General features: G+C 38.8%; 1 protein-coding gene and 1 long non-coding RNA gene across 2 annotated transcripts in view; both read left to right on the forward strand.

The window, feature by feature from the left end:
* LOC148110659 (uncharacterized) overlaps positions 1-1,859 on the forward strand; it is a 29,185-nt gene extending 27,326 nt beyond the window's left edge. Inside the window, exon 3 of the long non-coding RNA XR_015722527.1 lies at positions 193-1,859. This is a non-coding gene — a long non-coding RNA (uncharacterized LOC148110659). The remainder of the gene's footprint in view (positions 1-192) is intronic.
* A 9,542-nt stretch (positions 1,860-11,401) lies between these two features.
* The window catches only part of SYT14 (synaptotagmin 14), a 202,879-nt gene continuing 193,459 nt past the window's right edge, over positions 11,402-20,821 (forward strand). The window contains exon 1 of the mRNA XM_045787829.2: positions 11,402-11,458. Coding sequence (XP_045643785.1) covers positions 11,446-11,458 — 13 coding nt within the window. The 5' untranslated portion in view covers positions 11,402-11,445. The remainder of the gene's footprint in view (positions 11,459-20,821) is intronic.

Genomic DNA, 20,821 nt, shown 5'->3' on the forward strand with positions numbered 1-20,821 from the left:
TATTACATATGTATTAGGGTTCTCCAGGGAGATCTCTATCTCTATCTCTATCTATCTATATCTATAGCTATTCTCTTTATGTGTATGGGGAGAGAGTGAGGGATTATAAGGAATTGGCTTACATGATTATAAATCCCCAGTCCCCAGATTATAGCCTTCTTCCTCTTTTTTTTTTTTTTTAATGTCTTACAGTTGGTTATCTGGAGACCCAGGAGAGCTGATAGTGAAAGTTCCAAACCGAAAGCTGGCAAACTGGAGATCCAAGGAGAGCTGATGTTTCAGTTTACATTCAAAGGCAAGAAAGGACAGATGTCCCAGCCTGAGGCCATCAGGCAAGGAGAGTTCACTCTTACTTAGTCTTTTTATTCTATTAAGGTCTTCAACTGTTTGGATAAGGCTTTACTCAGTCTAACAATATAAATATTAATCTTATCCAAAAACACCCTTGTAGACACACCCACAATAACGTTTGATCAAATATCTGGCACCCCATGGCCCAGTCAAGTTGACCCATAAAATCACATCACATTATTTATTAAATATAATAAATGGGCTCATAGAATATAAACTGGCTTATAATCTATGTGCATTATGGCATTGACATTAAGAACATGGGCTGCAGAGTCAGTGGGTCTAGGTTTGAATTGTGAGGTTGATGAGTCACCAAATGGCTTTGAATTTGTTTCCTTATTTATAATACTGATCTAATGACAGGATATAACTGACAGAGTTGTGATGAGAATTAAATGAAATGTTGCAAATAAAATTATCTACCAGAGAACAAGCCCTAATATACGGTGGGTATTGTTGTATGTCAATAAATGTGGCTCCACTTTATCCATTTTTGGTAAATGCATAGTATTCTGTTATAGGGATAAGTCCTAATTTATTTAACTGACCCCTATTGATGGACATTTAAGTTATTTCTAATTGTTTTCTATTGTAAACCAAAAAAAAAGATATTCTTGCCAAATTATTTATTTAGGAGAAATTCATAAAATTATAATGGCTGGGTCAAAAAATACTACATATCTTTAATTTTTATTAATATTGCCACATTGTTCTCCAGAAATCTTGTACCACTTTATTCCTGCCACTCCCTGCCCCCATCCCCTCATTTGGGAGCACGTCCAGTTGTCCACACCCTTGCCAAACTGAGCACTATCAATCACTTACATCTTTGCTGATCTGATATTTAAGAGAAGTCTCATTTGTTTTAATTTCCATGCTTTTATAAATGGTAAACTTGAGCAAATTCACATATTTAATGCCCATTAGTATTTCTTCTTTTGACCCTTACCTATACTAACCCCTTTCCTAGTAGATGCTACCATATTGTTTTATTTTAAGTGCTCTTTAAAATATTCAACAATGCACTAATACCTAAACTTATATGCCACTTAATATATGTCAGGCGCTGTTCTAAATGCTTTACATGTTCTAATTCATTTATTCCTCAAAAACATCCTATAAAGTTGGTACTATTATTATTCCCATTTTACAGAGGAAGAAACTGTGAGGCACGTGTAAGTTAAATAACTTGCCTAAGATCTTGCTGCTGGTAAGTGGTAGAGTCAGTGGTTAGTAGGAGTTGTTGGAGTCCATGCTATACCCATTTTCTCCACTGCCTTCCAACCCTTTGTCATATATGCTGTAAATCTTTCTTTCCCAATTTGTATTCATCTTTAAACTTTGTTTATAGTGTCTTTCTTCCAGATAGAGGTTTTAAATTTTTATGTAGTCAAATTTCTTCTTTTTTTTTTATGATTTCTTGCTGATCATATTCTTAAATGATGATTAGAAATTTCCCCAGCAGGGGCACCTGGGTGGCACAGCGGTTAAGCATCTGCCTTCAGCTCAGGGCGTGATCCCAGCATTATGGGATCGAGCCCCACATCAGGCTCCTCCGCTGGGAGCCTGCTTCTTCCTCTCCCACTCCCCCTGCTTGTGTTCCCTCTCTCGCTGGCTGTCTCTATCTCTGTCAAATAAATAAATAAAATCTTAAAAAAAAAAAAGAAATTTCCCCAGCAAAGCAGATCCCTATCTTCTATCTTAAGACAGAGAGATAATTGTGTGCAAAAGACATGCATGAAGGAGTGAAAGAGCAGGGCACTTTCATGAAAAAGTGACATGGTCAGATGCATGAATTCTGGGAGACAAGATTAAAAAGGTCATTTGCAACTAGACTGTCAAGAACATTAGTATGGATCTTATCCTGAGGGCAGTGGAAGTGGGAGCCAATTAACTTTTTTTTTTAAGATTTTATTTATTTATTTAACAGAGAGAGAGAGAGAGAGTGAGAGAGCACAAGCAGGGGGAGCAGCAAAGGGAGAGGGAGAAGCAGGCTCCCCACTGAGCAGGGAGCCTGATGTGGGGCTTGATCCCAGGACCCTGAGATCATGACCTGAGCCAAAGGCAGACGCTTAACCGACCAAGCCACCCACGTGCCCCTCTTTCACCAGTTTTTAAAATAACATCTAATTCTCCATTACGTAAGATGAGACAAATTACCATCCTTAAACCATTCTTCATCTCGCATCCCTTTGCTTCACTTTTTTAGCCTCTGATGGCTATATTCTTCCTTTGATGTTGTCAAAATTGATGACTTTACATTCTGTTCTGTACAGTAAGGATTCCATACTTTTTCTAATACCTTGGAACACATAGTATTATGATTAAATAAATATTATTTACTGTGATCCAAGTTGTATGATTGGAATTCTAAATTGGAAATGGAGTACTACGTTGCTAACTCAGGGCTGACCCAAGAGAATATTCCAGGCATCAAGGTCAAATGGAATTTCTTATCTGAAACTCTAACAACTATTCAAAATCATGCCATAACTAATTTGTTTCATGTGTAGTCCATATGGATTCCCTCCCTAGAATATCTAATTGCTTTTTTTCTAATGAGAGAAGAAATATATGCCCTTTTCATAAGATCTTCCAGCTTTGTAGTATATTCATTGTTGAATGGAAAGAATTTTCTTTCTGAACATGTTCTTTAGACTTTTGTTTCTAATTCGAGTGTGTTGCTTTCTAGGCTTGCTGCCCAACTATCATCCTATGATTTCTTTTCATTGTATTCATAAGTTAGTTTCATTGTTTTTTGGATCCCCAGCTTCCTCTTCCTTGGATTCTATTCTCACCTTATTAGGCTATATCATCAAGTTAAAAAAAAATTAAATAAATGTGCATGGGAGTAACTTTTTTGAATTCATGCATTCCTTAAATGACTTAATTTTGCCTCATTCTTGATTGAGTTTAACATAGAATTCAAGCTTCATAATCATTTTCCCCTCTGTACTCTGTAGGCTTTGCTCCATCCTTTCCTAACATCCACTTTGTGGTTGAGATTTCTGATGCCAATTTGAATCTCATTTTGGGGGAGTTGATTTTTTGTTTTTGATTTACCTTTTTTCCATCTCTGGAAGCTTTAAGAATCTTCATTATCTTTCGTCCTCTGAAATTTGGTGGGTGGTGTTTAGATATGGGTTTTTATTCCTTCATGAGCTTCCTTAGCTCTTGGAGGGCTCTTCCCATCTGAAGTCTGGGGCTTCCTTTAGATCTGAGAAGTATCTTTCCATTGTTTTACTATCTGTGCTTCATATTCTCTTTTCTTTCCCTCTGAATTCTTATCAGTGAAACACTAGACTTCCAGGATTAATCTATGAATTTTAATTTTTTCTCATATTTTCCATTCATTTGCTTTTTTCCTCTTCCAGCTCTTGTTTTGTTTTCTTCATGTTGTCTTTTTTTGTTCAAATACCTTTGTTGAAGCGTATTTAACAAATAATAAATTGCATATATATTTAAAGTGTATGATTTGATAAGTCTTGACATAGGTATATACCCACGAAACCATCACCACAATCAAGATAAGGAACACCCATCGCCACCAAGTGTCCTTCTGCCCTTTTGTAATCTCTCCCTCCTGCTCCTTCCTAGACCATCATTCCTCTCTCCCCTAGGCAACCACTCATTTGGTTTATGTCACTATAGATTACGTCATTTGCATATTTTAGACTTTTATATAAATGGAACCATACAGTATGTATCCTTTTTTATCTCTGAATTCTTTCACTTAGCATAATTATTTCAGATTCACCCGTGATGTTATGTATATCCATAGTTCATTTCTTTTTTAATTGCAAAGTGTTATTGCATTGTATGATTATGCCACAGTTTGTCTATCCGTTCACCTATTGATGAAGATTTTTATTGTTTCAGTTCTTGGCAAATAAAGCTGCTATAAATACTCATGTACAAGTCTTTGTATGGACATATGCTTTCTTTTCTCCTGGACAAGTATCTAGGAGAGGAATGACTAGATTGTATGGTAGATATGTGTTTAACTTTTTATGAAACTGCCAAACTGTTTTCCAAAGTCCTGGTGCCATTTCCATCCCTTCTAATAAATGTTTTGTTTCAACAAGCATTTTTAAAAATAAGTTTTCCTTGTTCTTGGATTTTTCTCTACTTATTCTTTCAATAAGTAAATGGCTTGTAATATCTTTTTGAAACTCTCTGAATTTCCCTTGGGATCATTTATCCATTGTTCACTTAAGTCCTTTCCAAATGTCTAGAGATCCTTGACTCTTTATTCATATTTTTAAATAATGGACCAGGTTGAATAATATAGGTAGCCCTAGGAGCCTTACCTTTTCCTAGACAGATGTTTAATTTCCTTAGAGTTTTCTGATTTTATCCTAGGCACAAATTCTACTTCTGGAGTTAAATTGGATGAATATTTAGCAATATAGGAATAAACTCAACCTAGTATATTTTGGTTGGGGGATGAGTCTGAGTGAAGGAGAAAAAAGACAGGGCTTAGCATCTGAAAAAGTACATTTTTTTCCTGTGTAGATTTACCATAATAAAATGCAATAGACAGGAAGTGGTAGAAGTAGCAGGTACCCTAATAGCTATATCTATTATTTTTATATAACATTTTCTATTGAAAGTTAAAAAAATATTTGTGCATATTGTTTTAGGAGAGAAATTGGGTTCCTTTGGGAGTTACTATCAAGTGTTTTTTAAATCAGATTCTGTGGTGGTTTTTAAATTTAGTGAGCATCTTCATGAAATGAAAACTTTATGATAGCAATGGAAATATAACTTGTGGGGGTGCCTGGGTGGCTCAGTTGGTTAAGCGTTCAACTCCTGATTTCAGCTCAGGTCTTGATCTCAGGGTCATGAATTGAAGCCCCAGGTTAGGCTCCACACCAGCTGTGGAGACTACTTAAAAAAAAGAAGAAGAAAGAAAGAAAAGAAATGTAAATTGTGCTTAGAGTCTCATAATTCACTTTCAAACCTTAACATATCATGTAAAACTTGGAAATTGTACTCATTGTCCTATAATTGATTGTTGCAGCCCTTCTTTTTGAATCCTCAAAAGATGTCCCATAATTCCTTTAATAAATTGTTCCACCGTAAAATAAAAAACACCTATAACTTTTTTTTTTAATGTCAGAGCACAGCATGTTATACCATGTTAAACTCCGTGGAAATTTCCCTTTTCATTCATAATGGTATATATTTAAGCAAAGAGAAAGTCCATATTGGGAAAAAAATAATTGTGGAAGATGATGTAGAAATACTATGCTAGATAAAAAGTTCTTTGGGTTTCTTAAAGAGGTCTTTTAAGTTTCTCTTGATCATAATCATCAATGGCTATTTTATCAGATTGTTATGCAGATATACATATTAAAGTTTAAAAACGGCTAGTATAAAGGATCCAGACACCTAAGCCTTTTACCATTGATTTATTCACTTAACAAAATTATCTACTTTTATACAAAGAATTGAATTTGGCATACTTGTTTTTGATGAATTTAAGCAATAAAAGTTCTTAATGACCTTTTCTGAATTGGGCTCCCACATTTATAGTTATATAAACTAAGGAGAGTTAAATGACTTTTCCCAGCAGAAGATCTCATCTAACTCAGATTATTCATTGATTTTTCTTAAGTGTAGTATTCAATTTCCTTCCTACATTCGTACATTCTTGAGGCCTTCTATAAGTTGCCGCTTTCCACATGAGAGGTGGCTGTATTTACTGGTGTGTGACATATTTTTGGCATTTAAAAGATTTGTGGCATACTTTTTGACCTTTGAGTGAAAGTTGTTATATAACTGTCACTTGTCATTATGGGAACATCCAGCTGTGAAAAAAGGTTTTAAATATAATCAAGTACTCCTACTTAGAAAAAAATCATATATTCCTTTGTTGTGAATAAGAAGGTTTAGCTCTTGTAGCTTGTTTCCTACTAAGCATGTACTTGTCGGACGTTTTGTGTTAAATTAGTCTCTATGATTGGAAATTCCGTTCACTCCTCCACTCTGACAGGTCAGTATTGTGCTGTGTTGTAGTTGTCTCAACAAACCACAGGGTACTGTTCCATGCATTTAACCACTAGCAATACCTTCATTGATCAATAGGAAAGTACAACAGAGATTATACAGGAGCACATCATATTTAGAGAGGAAAAGAAAGAGAGTATAGGTGGCCCTTCAGTCTGCATGAAAGGCTTCAAAGATAATAATGGCAGGAAAATATAGGGTAATAATTAGTGTCTGTGCTATTTACTCTCTTCTTTCTTTTCTCTGGTAGAGCTTCTGCTCCCTTTAAAGCTTTAGGTGGCATGAAGAAAAACTACCATTTGACCTAAGTGAATAAAAACAATTCTAGAATGTTCCATGTTTATGGGGCACCTGGGTGGCTCAGTCGTTAAGCATCTGCCTTTGGCTCAGGGCATGAACCCAGGGTCCTTGGATCAAGCCCCGCATCGGCTCCCTGCTCCGCTCGGAGCCTGCTTCTGCCTCTCCCACTCCCCCTGCTTGTGTTCCCTCTCTTGCTGGCTGTCTCTCTCTCTGTCAAATAAATAAGTAAAATCTTAAAAAAAAAGAATGTTCCATGTTTAGTTTTTCTCACAGCTATTACTGTGCTGCCTATAGCAGGGTAGGGAACAAATCTTGAAGAAAATAATTGCTGGAGGAAACGAAAGAGCAAAAAGAATTATCCCAATTTCTGTCTATTTTTGTCTTTTTCTTCCCATCTCAACCTTATTTACCTCCACATAGCAACATGGGCACATTTCTTTCTGTACCAGATCATAAGGTAGAGTATCCACACACAGGAAATTCCTAGTGTCCTCCTCCCATCAGAAACATTACAATTTATCCCACCAAGTACCCATTAAATAATCTTTGGCAGTCCCTCCCAGCACACTACCATGCCACTTCTGTAGTTCTAAGGCTATGTGGTCCAATACAGTAGGCACTAACCACATGTAGCTAGTGGCCACTGTATTGCACAGCACAAATACAGAAAGTTTTCATTGTCAATTGACAATTCTCCCAAGCACTTCTGCTGTAAGGGAACCTAACGGAAATGTGTTGACGTAGAGTACCTTTTTTTTTTTTTAAAGATTTTATTTATTTATTCAACAGAGATAGAGACAGCCAGCGAGAGAGGGAACACAAGCAGGGGGAGTGGGAGAGGAAGAAGCAGGCTCATAGCAGAGGAGCCTGATGTGGGGCTCGATCTCGGAACGCCGGGATCACGCCCTGAGCCAAAGGCAGATGCCCAACCGCTGTGCCACCCAGGCGCCCCTGACGTAGAGTACCCTTGTAGTCATCATTTACAATTTCTGGGTACAAGAATTCCCTGCTGGGAAATATCTCACCCCACCCCATCATCCATATAGGTCCCATGGGGACTGCTTTATTCTTCTATGACCCTGTCATTATGGCCACAGAGGATTTTTATTTTATTTTATTTTATTTTATTTTATTTTATTTTATTTTATTTTATTTTATTTTATTTTATTTTATTTTATTTTATTTTATTTTATTTTTTTGTCAGAGGTATGCACCTGACCCAAGCTGGGTCAATTTTAGTACCTTGCCTCCTGGTTGGTCTGGGGCAGGATACTCTACTTAAATAGTGCCAATGACACCCTGCCTTTTTTGGAATTTATGGACTTGGGGCCCAGAAAGTTGGCAGAATCTGTGAGCCATAGAGCTTAGAATTTCTCAGGGGTCATGTTTTCCACCATAGGGATAAAGTTACCCTGCGGTGAGCAAGAAAAATGAAACCAACATGCAGAGAGGGGTAGAGAAAAGAGGCAGGAAGTGTAGTGACAGCATTCAGGTTCCCAAGTCCAGCTGATACTGAGAGGCCCAGCTTTATTTCTATACTTATATCTTTATAATTAACTTTCCATTTTCCTTAAGCTAGTTCAAGCTGAGTTGCTCTCACTGGCAAAGTTACCAGAACAAGTAACTAATATTATAACTGTTTCTATGACATTATGATTCATGAAGGAAATGCAATATTAATGGTTTTAACTAGATTTTTCATTAGATTCTTATATCCAGCTACATCTCAGATAATTGCAACCGCTAACAAAGTTTAAAGTTTAAAAATGTCTCTCTTGCTCAAAGACTCAAAATCCCTGGGTAACATAATTTAATGTCTACTAAATTTTCCAAAATGTAATCTTTTATATAGGTAATTGTGAAGTTTCCATTTCTATATATGCAACTATAATTGCTAGATAGTATTTTTTCATTCTTTTAGTGACTTTGTTCTTTTTCAACTGAATAGCTTAAGTTAAATAAGTTTCCAACTTTAAAAATAGTTTCTAAAGAGTAAATTGGGAACTTTTATAAATTGGAATATACATTTCCATCAAGATATTATTGTTATTAATGGTAGTAGATTATTTTGGTTGGCACATGAACGCTACTTAACTAATGCAAGTGAAATATTTTCACTTTCCCTTTGGTTGGCCTTTCCACATAATTCACTCTCAGTGAATTTCCACACCACTGGAAAGCACAAGCTCTGTTGCCCTCTTGGAAGTCAACTATCATTTTAAATAATATTTCTGTGAAATATTAAGCTGAACCTTAAAATACCGAGAACACATTTATATTTCCGAATCACAAGAAAGGGAATTACTTTGACCTCTTTTATTTTTCTTTTCCATCTCAGCTCCTATCTCCACAACACATGGTGGGAAAATTGGGTAATTGCTTGAACTACATGTTTGGAAACTGTTTTGCAAATAACTTATTAATAAGGAAGAATGAAGAATTTAAAATGCAGCAGTTCTTGAATATCCCCCAGTGCATAAAGGTGTATAGACTAAACCTAGAAAAAAATAATGTCAGTAGGTAGGATGGATAATTAATAAAATGTAAAACATTTAAATTATAATTGACAGTCCCCAAAATTAAAAGTATCAAACCCATAGCATACCTTAGAAATAGGAGCATATATGTATAAGAAATCTCAAGTCCAAGTGTCCACTAAGCAAACTTAGCAGCTATATGAAATGCTGGAAAGTTAAGGTAAGCCATATGATATTGTTCATGAGGAGTCTCATAGAAAACATCCAATTAGAAATGTGGAGAGCACAGTTTGTTTTGTTTTGTTTTTTTAAAGGTAATGTTGGCAGGGGGAGTTCTGTATTCTAATCTGAGGGGAAATGTCATCAGTACTGAGTAGCCTTGGTCTAAATTCTGGGATTTGACAAGTTTGAAACTCAAGTTCACTACACATACACAAATTAATTTTCTTAGCAAACTGTGCTGTTATTAACCTGAATGTGGAAGCTCATCTAACTTGGTCATATATACAGTAACTTGTGTGTCGGTGATGAAATTATGATTAAGTTTTTCTGGCTTTCAGTTTGAAATTCTTAAAAAGGTTGAACAATTGGATTACTCAGAGCCAGCCAGAAACCATGAACTCAGAACTGTCAGTTTCAAGTTCAAACTCATGGTTTGGAGTTCAAGACTTCTCTTTTTAAAGGTGGTTACCTGGAGAACATATCTTTGGCACTACACATATTTTACCTGCATCTCATAGATATCTATGGTAAACACACACACACACACACACACACACACACACACACACACAGAGCTTTCCTGAAATATAGACATTTAAATATTTTCTGGATAGAATTCATTTGTTCCTTCAATAACAACTCTTGCTTGTAACTAGCTTTTAGCACGGTGCCTGGTTCTATAAACATTCACTGAACTAATGAAAATGGTAAAGAATGAATGTCTATTGGACATAAGCTGTGACTGAGGGAAAGATTATATAAAAGCAATGAAAGACAGTTTCTGCTCTAGATTTACAGTCCAACCTCACTTACATAAGTGCAAAATCTTGTCTTCTTTGTGTCGTCCCCAATATAGCTGTTTTGCACTAAGAGTTAGCATTTTGTATGCATGGTGGAATCAGTAACTCCCTATTCCTCAATGTTGTTGACTGTCCGGATCCTCAGAGTAACCAAATTAAGTTGTGAGTCGGGTAAAAGGTTGAGTGTTTCAGGTGCCTCCAGTAAAAATTAAGGGGCCAATTGTTGCTGTGTACCAGGTTGGCCTGTGACTGTTCATAACACCCACAGGTTTGCAAATTTAAAATCTGTCAAAACGTGTCTGATCCCTACTATTGTATGGCCTCAAATGTGTGTTTATAATGTGTAGATAAATGTCAACTCATATTTCCAAGGGGGAAAACCATGCTCAGAGTGCTGGCAAGTTTTATCAGCAGTGTGTGTGTGTGTGTGTGTGTGTGTGTGTGTGTGTGTGTGTGTGTGTTTACCATAGATATCTATGTGATGCAAATAAAATATGTATAGTGCCAAAGATATGTCTTTCCAGAGAGAGAGGGAGAGGAAGAGAGAGGGAGACAGAGACTGAGAGACGAGAGAAACGGAAGCTGCTGTCCTTAGGATGCCTTTCTCCGGTTTGCTTTTTGCCAACTAGCGATCTCTTCAACCCACAGCAGAGATCTGAGGCGAGTACTTCGCTGATTCAGGCAAAGCAAAACAAAGCAAAACAGACCTTCCGATTACCGAAATAAGGAGTCACTGGGTGGGAATCCCTGAGCCCAATCTTCAATTGAGGAGACCTGTCCATGGTCCTGACCACATCCTTTCCCTACTCCCCTCCTTCGTCGACTGCGGATGCTGCCCGTACCCGAGGAGCGGACGCGTCCGCCGTGGTCCTGCGCCCCGGGAAGCCCCGGGCCGAGCGGGTCAGAGCCGCCCGCACATGCTCAGTGCGCCTCGGGCCGGTCTCGGGCGCGGGTGCCGGGCTCCCCGGACTGGGCACCTGTTTTGAATCCCGGCGCGAGGCTCTGTGGGGGTGGGGGGGGTGGGGGCGGGGCGGCGTCACGTGCTGGCGGCAGCGGCGGCGGCCGGGGAAGGTTCCATTTCTTCCGTGGCCAGCAGTCGGGCGCTCGGGCGGGGGCCCCTCCTCCGCCCCGCCCGCGGCTCCCGTCCGGGCCGCGCAGCCGGGAGTGTGCGGGGCCGGCCCCGCCCCTCTGGCTGGCGGACTCTGCGCGTCCTCCGCCCGCGCACCCGCACGCCCGCCCGCCGCCCCCGCCATCCAGTTGGTGCGGTCCATGGCGAGCACATCATGGCGATTGAAGGTAAGTGGAGGCCGGCCGCGGTGTGGGAGGAGGGGGAACGCCCAGGGAGCCGGGCTCCCAGGCGCCCGGGAGGCCGTGGCGCGGGTGGGGCACTCGCCTGCGGGGGGAGCAGGCCGGCGAGGCGCAGGGGTCCCGACCGCGTCTCGGGAGACGTGTGGGCGGAGCGGCGCCGCGGGTCTGCTGGCTCGCTAGCTCCGGCCCTGACGGTCCTGTCGGCCTCAGCCCGCGGCCCGGCGCGGGGAGGAGCCGGTCCGCCTGGCAGGTGCGGTGCCTAGCGGCGCCGAGTGGAGCCCCGGTGCGGCCCTGCGGAGTCCGCGGGACCGGCCGGGGGAGCGAGGGACTGCGGGGCGTTCCCCCTCCACTGTGCTACCCTCCGCACCCCTCTTCCCGCGGTACCCGCCTTGCTACCAAACTGGGAGTCCAGTTTTGCTGTCCCAGCCCTAACCCGTCTTAGTCCCTTCTCCGGAGCTGATGCTGGGTTGCACTCTCCGTCCATACCCTTCTGTTTGCTGTTGTAGGGGGCCGGGAAATTTGGGATGAGGTTAATTTCCTCAAGCGTGTTTTCCCCCCCCTAGCACTCAAAACTGCTGTTTTTCTAAGAAAGAGAAGTAAATACATCTGAAATAACAAACGCACACTCTTAGAATCCTGCACGTATTATCAGTTCAATAAGTGTTACAGTGTCACCAATACTCAGTATTTTCAAAAAGTACCTTAGTATTGACTGCCTAGCCAGATAAGGTAGTTGGCATTAGAGCGTATTTTCATCTTGTTCCAAAAACATCTATCTGGAATGAAGTGTCTATATTTTGCTTTGTTTTTAAGGAGGATATTGTGAAAATTAACATCACACGTCTAGGATATTTATGTGAAAGACTGCATCATCTTCCAGCCCCTGTCAGACGCTTAGCTTAACTCAAACAGTGAAAGTAGTTTGTAAAATTTACCTGTGTGGGCGCACGTGTGTAGAGATTCACATCATCTGTACAGATGTTCATGGTACCTCTAGCTATATCATCATTAGCTTAAATTTTATGTGTGTTCTCCTAAGTAAAACTTTAAAAAGAACTTCCCATCTTGGTGACTGGCTAATCACCAGTAGCGTATATCTCTGGGGGTTCCTTTGTGTCAGATCGTGTGGCCTCCAAAATAACTTGAGCTGTGTGTTTAGTTTATTTAAGGGATTGATTACCTGTTATATGCAAGACACACATTCAGACACTTTTCAGATAACTACTTTAGCTAAAGTGATGGAAAGCACTTGGGAACAAGATCTACTTATAATCTTTGATATTCCTGTTACCCAGAATGGTACTTTCAAACTCTTTTCCTTACTATGCTTTTAACTAGAGGTTAAAAATAAAAAAACCAAATCCACTGATTAATGTTTTGTACTTTATTTCTGCAACCAGTTTGTTGCAGTATTTCTTAATGACATGGTAAAGCTAAAAAGTTTATGCAGAATGTGAGCAAAAAATACGCAGATAGCATCCGGATCTGACCCTGTAACTTTTAATTTCTTGAAATATTTTAGTTTTTTCTCTTTTTCTCAGTACCGCCTCCCCCCCCCCCCCGCAGTTAAATGTGATCAATTCCTTTTTTTATGTCAACTGATGGCTTTTTGCTCTGCCTACTATTACTTGTATGTTTAAAGAACAAGATTTTTGTAATTCTCATATTCCAGAGATTCTTCTGTGTTTCAGATATTCACATCAATTTTTTGCATTCATTGAAGTTTTCATAATATAAAGATCGGGAATTATATGTTTTCTAGTTTGGTAAAGAGACTAAAGTTATTATTAGCATTTCAAATAAAGATGTTGGATCAGGTTAATCTATCTGTGCTATTTTTCACATACCAGAGCCCATTCTTTATACACACCATTCCCTTGCTGTGTTACGAGGTAAAATAAGCTCTGGATGAGGACTTTGTACTAGGGACATCTTAGAATTTTCGGGGTCCAGGGGGGCATCTCATTCAACCTTTTTCCCAGTGAAGTGGCTCTTAAAGCATTCAGTCCCTTCATTCACCTGTTAGTTCAGCAGCCTTATTGAGCACCAGCTGTACTCAGTGTTCTGTGCTACATTCTGTGGGGCCATAAAGATGAATAAAACCACACTCCTTCCCTCAAGGAGCACGTGTTCGAGTTGGGGAGACAGATAATTTTAGCCATGCCATTATAATATACTGTGAAACATTCAGTGGCACATGAGTTCGATGAAAATCTGTCTATATACTTATTCTGTCTATATACTTATTCTAAGTCTGCCTTCTGGAGCAATAAATTAAGAGTTCACTCTTCCCTGTGTGTATGACATCCCTTCTACCATTTGAGACAACTTTTGAGCATTTCTCTTTATAGACAAAATATCCAGTTCTTCCTCTGGATGGTGTGTAGTTGTAGGTTTTAAAGTTTGAAATATGGTAGTGAGCCATTCCATTCCAGATGTATTGTCGAGTAACGTAGCCTTTTTGGATTTGCGTGTTGGCTCAAGATGAGGTTGAAATCAACCAAAACCATAGAGTCTCTTCCACCTGGACAACTTTCAGATCAGGTGTCTTCAATCGCTTGCATAGCAAACCGGTATTTTGAACCAAAGAACAAATCATTTGTATCTGTTGAGCATATTCTTATCAGCTGTCACACAACATTTTAGCCCTTAAGTTTAGATTTTTAAGCAGTAAGGGTTACGTTTATCTTCTCCTCTGGGTAAAACCCATATTTTATATACTAAGTTATCATTCATTTCCTCCTTTTATCAGACGGGTAACTGCTAATCAGGACCTGAGGTAAATGTAAGATGGCGGTGTCACCACAGTGATCTAGTATAATTCCAGTCAGAGGTGAAGAAGTTAGTACTATCTTAGGTTAAGGTACAGTTTTGAAAAAGCGTTTTGAAATATTGAGTAGTTTACAGAGCCTAATTTTTACATAGAGGTCTGGTGATAACCAGGTTGGGAATCATTGCTCTACCCTAGACTATCAAGACCTGTAGTTGTCTTCCAGTGTATTAATTAACGCTTGTAATGTTGGTGTCTGTCAAGCTGACATTGTTAACCATTTCCTGTTTTTTAAAAAGTTTTCTCCTTCTCTCTTGATTACTTACTTCTCAGTCTTCGTATCATCTACATTGCCTAATGTTCTTTGTGTTTCCATCTTAACCCTGTTCTCACCTTCCTTACATACTGCTATAATTGCAGTAATTCTGTAAGCACGTGTTTATAATTTGTCTTCCCTGTCAATTCCTAGAGGGTGATGTCTTATTTTTGTACTCCTTAGATTTTGCACAGTATCTAAATACAGTATATGCTCAACAAGCGTTTTTTGAATTGTTATAATGGAATTCCATACGTTATCTACATTGATTGCATCCATTGGCCAGATGTATTTGACCAAAAACCTGCCATTCAGTAACTTTTGTCTATCTGCTCACCTTAGTTCTGCTTTCTGGAGCAGTAAATTAAAAATGCGCTATTTTTTTTTTAAAGATTTATTATTTTAGGGAGAGGGAGAGAGTGCGATCGTGCATGGGGGAGGGGCAGAGGGAGAGAGAGAGACTCCCAAGCAGACTCCCTGCTGAGCACACGGCCTGACTCAGGGGCTCAATCTCACAACCTTGAGATCATGACCTGAGCCAAAATCAAGAGTCGGACGTTCAACTGACTGAGCCACCCCAGGCGCCCTGAAAAGTGCAATGTTAACACTTACGATGAGAACCAAGTGTTGTATGGAAGTGTCGAATCACTACATTGCACACCCGAAGCTAATGCTACACTGTATGTTAGCCAACTGAAATTTAGATAAAAACTTGAAAAAAATAAAAGTGCACTATGAATAAAAGTACACAGAATTTTCCTAATTTGTGTTTTCAGATAGTAGCTAGATATCTTGCATGTTCCACAGCAATCCAAAATAGTTTGGGACGTTCAGGATGTCCCAAACTAAAGTTGTCATCACAGCCACCAAATCCAGTTTCTTTACTCCCCACTCCATGCAGATTTACTATCTGAGTGGTATTTTTAAATAACTAGGTATCTGAGACAGAAATCTGGAAACTAGCCCTGTCTTAAACTCACGCCCCCCCCCCTTGTTGATCAGTAAGTCCTGCCAAGTCTACATCTCAATTTCTGATGCTTTGTGCTTACACTGAAGTTTATTCCCTCTCATTAAGAGGCTTGTATTAGTTTTCTAAGCTAGTCTTGTTTTGTTAGCACCAGTTTTAGCATTCCTTCCAACCCATTTTCTTTTTTTTTTTTTTTAAAGATTTTATTTACTTATTCGACAGAGATAGAGACAGCCAGCGAGAGAGGGAACACAAGCAGGGGGAGTGGGAGAGGAAGAAGCAGGCTGATAGCGGAGGAGCCTGATGTGGGGCCCGATCCCAGGATGCCGGGATCACGCCCTGAGCCGAAGGCAGACGCTCAACCGCTGTGCCACCCAGGTGTCCCCAACCCATTTTCTGAACTATTGCTAGTTTTCTTTGTAAAATGCAAAACTAATATTTAAAACCTCAGAATAGAGATCTTTAACGATCTGACCTATGCTCCTCCTTTATTCAGTTCACATCTTTCTGACTCTTCTGTAAGAATATCAGAACACTGCAAAACTTTTTTGCAGAAGTAAAAATATTCACCTTTATTGTTGTTGTGCTGTATATTAACTTTACTTAATCTCTCTGGGTAATATTTTTTAAAGTTGTAAAAGAAGACTGTATTAGAAGGAATCTGTGTGTGTAAATATGTATGTAAATATGTATATGAATAAAATACATATTTTATTCATAACGGCACTTTGTAGTTACCACACACTTCCACATACATATTTTTTAAATCATCAGTACAATTCTGAGGTGCTCTGGGAGTGACTCTAAGATTTCCAAGGCAGAATCTGGACTTTTGGAATATTGAATTAAAAAACCCAATACAAACCTGTTACATTACGAGTCCTGAGGGAAAATATCACACCCTTTTCCTGCTTTCCATGTTACCGTTAGAGATCATTAGGGTGTAAGGGGGGGGGCTGATCTAATGAGAAAGGCCTGCCTGTCCACAGCCTGTGGAAGAGTGGGGCAGTTTATTGAACCAGGTTTTGTTTTGTTTTGTTTTTTTGTGGAAGTTTTACAGTTCAGTTTAATCAATGATATTCCTAAAAGGGGTATTTTGACTTTCAGCAGGAATAAAATTTCTAACGTTTTGCAGAGATTTAGGACATGTTTAGATATGCAGTATATTCCGAGACCTCTCTCTGTAAGGACTTTGGAGTACTTTATCTACTTAAGGTTCATCTCCTAATTCACTAAACAAAGTTAGGAGAAAGTAGGGAACAGTAGAGAAATAGTTGTATTAAGAAACATTTCATTTTTTGTTGTTCTAAGTGATATTAGAATGTGGCAGTGGGGGCGCCTGGGTGGCACAGCTGTTGAGCGTCTGCCTTCGGCTCAGGGCATGATCCCAGCGTTGTGGGATCGAGCCCCACATCAGGCTCCTCCGCTATGAGCCTGCTTCTTCCTCTCCCACTCCCCCTGCTTGTGTTCCCTCTCTCGCTGGCTGTCTCTATCTCTGTCGAATAAAAAAATAAAATCTTTAAAAAAAAAAAAAAAAGAATGTGACAGTGTATGACAGTGTAGAAAGCAAGAGAACCACATGTGGGCGTATTTATTTGTTGAGTAATACTGTTTGCATTATTGCTTTTTAAAAGTGATTGTAACGTTTATCCATAGCATATGTGTAGTAACGTAGTAGATTGTCTTCATGGATTTGATTTCCATTTACCTGACTTCATTCTTTCCCCCACTCCCAAATCCTGCCTAGTTGATGCCTGACATGAAAGTGCCTATTCAGGGAGAACCTCGGATTGAACGAACTGCTATCAATAAAACATTCTAAACTTTTGAGTAAGATAATTATGTGCATATTCGGTATGTATATGTAGTAAAATCTTAATTGAAACGTAACAAATTGGAACCTTTGATTCACCTTTTTTAAGAAGGAGGAAATAGTGACAATACCCAAACTGTCGTCAAGAATTTATTTAAAAACAAACTTCTAGGATTCATATGTGCATTCAGAACATTTTCTTTCACATCTTAGGGCTGTATTAGAGTTGATATTCACAGTAATATTCTGAATCATCAGGAGACAGAGGATTTTAATGAAAAATGATCTGTATTCTGCACTTACTAATGTGATAACGCATATTAATAGCTTTAACAAATGATCTAGTGCATTAGTCAAAACAAAAGGTGTTCTCATTTAACTAGAAAGTTAAGTAGAATACCTTTTTATGAGCATATACTTATTCAGAGTCTTATGGTATTAATGAGCTTCTAAACAGTCTAAAACATAATTAACTCAAAAACTGAATTAAAAGTTGCTCAGAAGTAGGAAAAATGTATTATGTTTATGAACAGTAAGTTTACTTTTATAAGATAAAATTTGCACCTCTTGGAAAAAATTATTGAATAAATTCCTAGGAATTTATGTGGATCAAAAGATAATACTGTATTTAGTTCACGGTTTGCAGATTATAAAGTCCTCTAAAATATTGTTGTGAAAAGCGATATAGTTGGCTATTCTGTGCGATGCCAGAGTGGTGGCGAGTCTGTGTCTCAAAATTCAGGCTATTGTATCAGAATATTATACATAAAACGAGTTTGTAAAAGTAAATATAGAAAGGACTTATTCAGATTATTTTAACTCTAATAATTACACAGCAACAACAAAAAAGTAAAGGAATTCTAATTTGGAAGGATAACTTCCAGGGGACTGGAGGCCTAAAATTGTTTTTGTTTTTTTTTAAGAAAAATTCTAAAAAAGGGGCTCCTGGGTGGTTCAATCATTTAACTGTGTCCTTTCGGCTCAGGTCATGGTCCCAGCGTCCTGGGATGGAGCCCCACCGGATGGGGCTTTCTGCTCATCGGGGAGTCCGCTTCTCCCTCTCCCTCTGCCCCTTCCCCCCTGCTCATGCTCTCTCTTCCTCTCAAATACATTCGAAAGAAAAAAAAAAAAACTTGAAAGAAAAATTCTAAAAAGAGGACAAATTAAGAAGTATGAAAAGATTAACATTTGGGAATATTTACACAGGAGAGTGTTTGAAATTAACTGACAACTAATGCTATAGAAGAGAAGAAAACATACAGAATCTTTTCTGTCTCCAGGCATAAATCTAAGTTTCGTATTCTACTTGTGAGGAATGCAAAGGGAATTAACATTTTTGGGGTGCTCACCATGGGCCAGGCATCATCTATCCATTATCTCAGTGTGGAGAGCAAATGCATTGCAGGCTTCTCCTTCTCTTGACCATAGCAGACATCTGTTTTGTTCAAGTATCTTTTCAACGTCTTTTCCCTACCAAGTGTGGACTTGGTTTCAGTACCCTTCTCAACATTGCCCTCCATTCCCATTCCAGCAGCTACTTTTAATCCCCAAAATGAAAGCTATTTTCCATCCTGGGGTTACTATTATTACTACTTTACAAATAAATTTAGGTTTTTAAAAATTTTTTCTTACAAGCACAAGGTTCACAAAGACAATACTAGGTGATACTGTCTTTAAAATTGAAACCTGGGGGCGCCTGGGTGGCTTAAGCATCTGACTTCGGCTCAGGTCATGATCTCAGGATCCTGCTCAGCGGGGCGTCTGCTTGTCCTCTCCCTCTGCTCCTATCCCTGCTGATGCTTGCTTTCTCTCTCTCTCTCTCTCAAATAAATAAAATCTTAAAAAAAAAAATTGAAGACTGGCTCAGTTCAGAAACCATGATCTTTCCATAACACTCTGGTTTCAGTTAGGCACTAAAATTGGGATCATTCCTTGAATGACTTAATTAGGGTCAAAACTGAAAGGTATCTAGAGATTAGTGACTGTGGTCTAAATGGGTTAAATTGGTTGGAGGGGGGGAGAGTCGGCAACATTAATAGGAAACATTTAATGTTTCATGCTTATACATAGCATAGGTGTCTGCTTAAGAATTAGCTATAACAAGAGTTTATCAGTATAAGTGACATAATTTAATTTTTGACTGCTTTAATGCATGTTTTAATGACATCTTTAGATAAGGTAGAATTTAAGGGTTTTTTTAAGATTTATTAATTTTTTTAGAGAGAGTATGAGTCGGGGGGAGGTAGGGGGAGAGAGAGAGACAGATAGACAGCCTGAGAGAAACAGACTCCCCACTGAGCCAAGAGCCTGAAGCAGGGGCCTTGATCCCACAGCCCTAAAGATCATGACCTGAGCCAAAATTAAGAGTCAGACTCTTAACCCACTGAGCCACCCAGGTGCCCCAAGTTTAAGGTATTTCTAAAGTAGCCTTGTGGTGTTTGAGATTACATTAATAGAGCCTGTAAATTGTAGTGATTTAGTTTATTGGTCAGAATTAACATGGTAGACAAAGTCAATTTTAAAAAGGACTTCTAGATCCATTTTAAATGAACTAAATCTTTGGGTTTAATTCCATTTTTGTATACTTGGGCATATTTTTATGGGAATATAACATCACTGCATAATTTTCCTTCTGTAGGTATATGGAAAAGTACATACTTTATAAATCCCTACCACCACGACCTGCCGCAGCTTAAAAAGAAATTCCCGTTTCCCAGGCACACACTCAGTCTTGTGCGTCCATATACAGATACACACATGCACATATTCAGAGCATGTCTGCGTGTGCCCACACACATCTATTTCCTCTTAAACTATGTACTTACGCCAATTGTAGAGGATTCTGCCAGTTTACATTACGCTCCTACATGGGTTTGCCTCGGGGAAAAGATGGTAACTTTGACTACGCTTGTCAGTTTCTATCTATTTCTCATTTCCATGTTGCTGAGATGATTATTTCAAGAGCAATGCTGGTATTATCTCTAAGAGTAGTTTTGAGAAATTGACTTTTATTTAAATTACCTTAAAGGATTAGAAAACAATTTCATAATTTATTTTTCATAAAAATGAAGAAAAGTCTATTTTTAAATTTCTTACTCTGTTAACCCTAGTGTCCTAATTATTGTCACTGACAATGAACTAGTGACCCTGGGCAACTTAATGTTTAGTGCCTCAGTTTGTGTATTTGTAATGAGCTAGACAACTTTATTTCTGACTTCTGGTCGCTTTTCGTATTCTGTCATTCTCTTATGGTCTCCAAGTCTTCGTTATTGTTATGTCTTTGAAGTAAATTTGATGTGTGAAAAATTGTATTTATATGAGTTCATTTTGGGGATGATTATTCATTTTAGCAGAAGGCTTCTCTCTTTCTAAAGAGATTAACTAATTTATTACTTTAAATAATTATTCCCCAAATTGGTTCAGCCACTGTGGAAAACAGTATGGTAGTTTCTTAAAAAATTAAAAATAGAACTATAGGATCCAAC

This window comes from Ursus americanus, chromosome 2 (genome assembly GCF_024610735.1).
Source record: "Ursus americanus isolate L20-20 chromosome 2, mUrsAme1.1.p, whole genome shotgun sequence".
Classification (NCBI taxonomy): Eukaryota; Metazoa; Chordata; class Mammalia; order Carnivora; family Ursidae; genus Ursus; species Ursus americanus.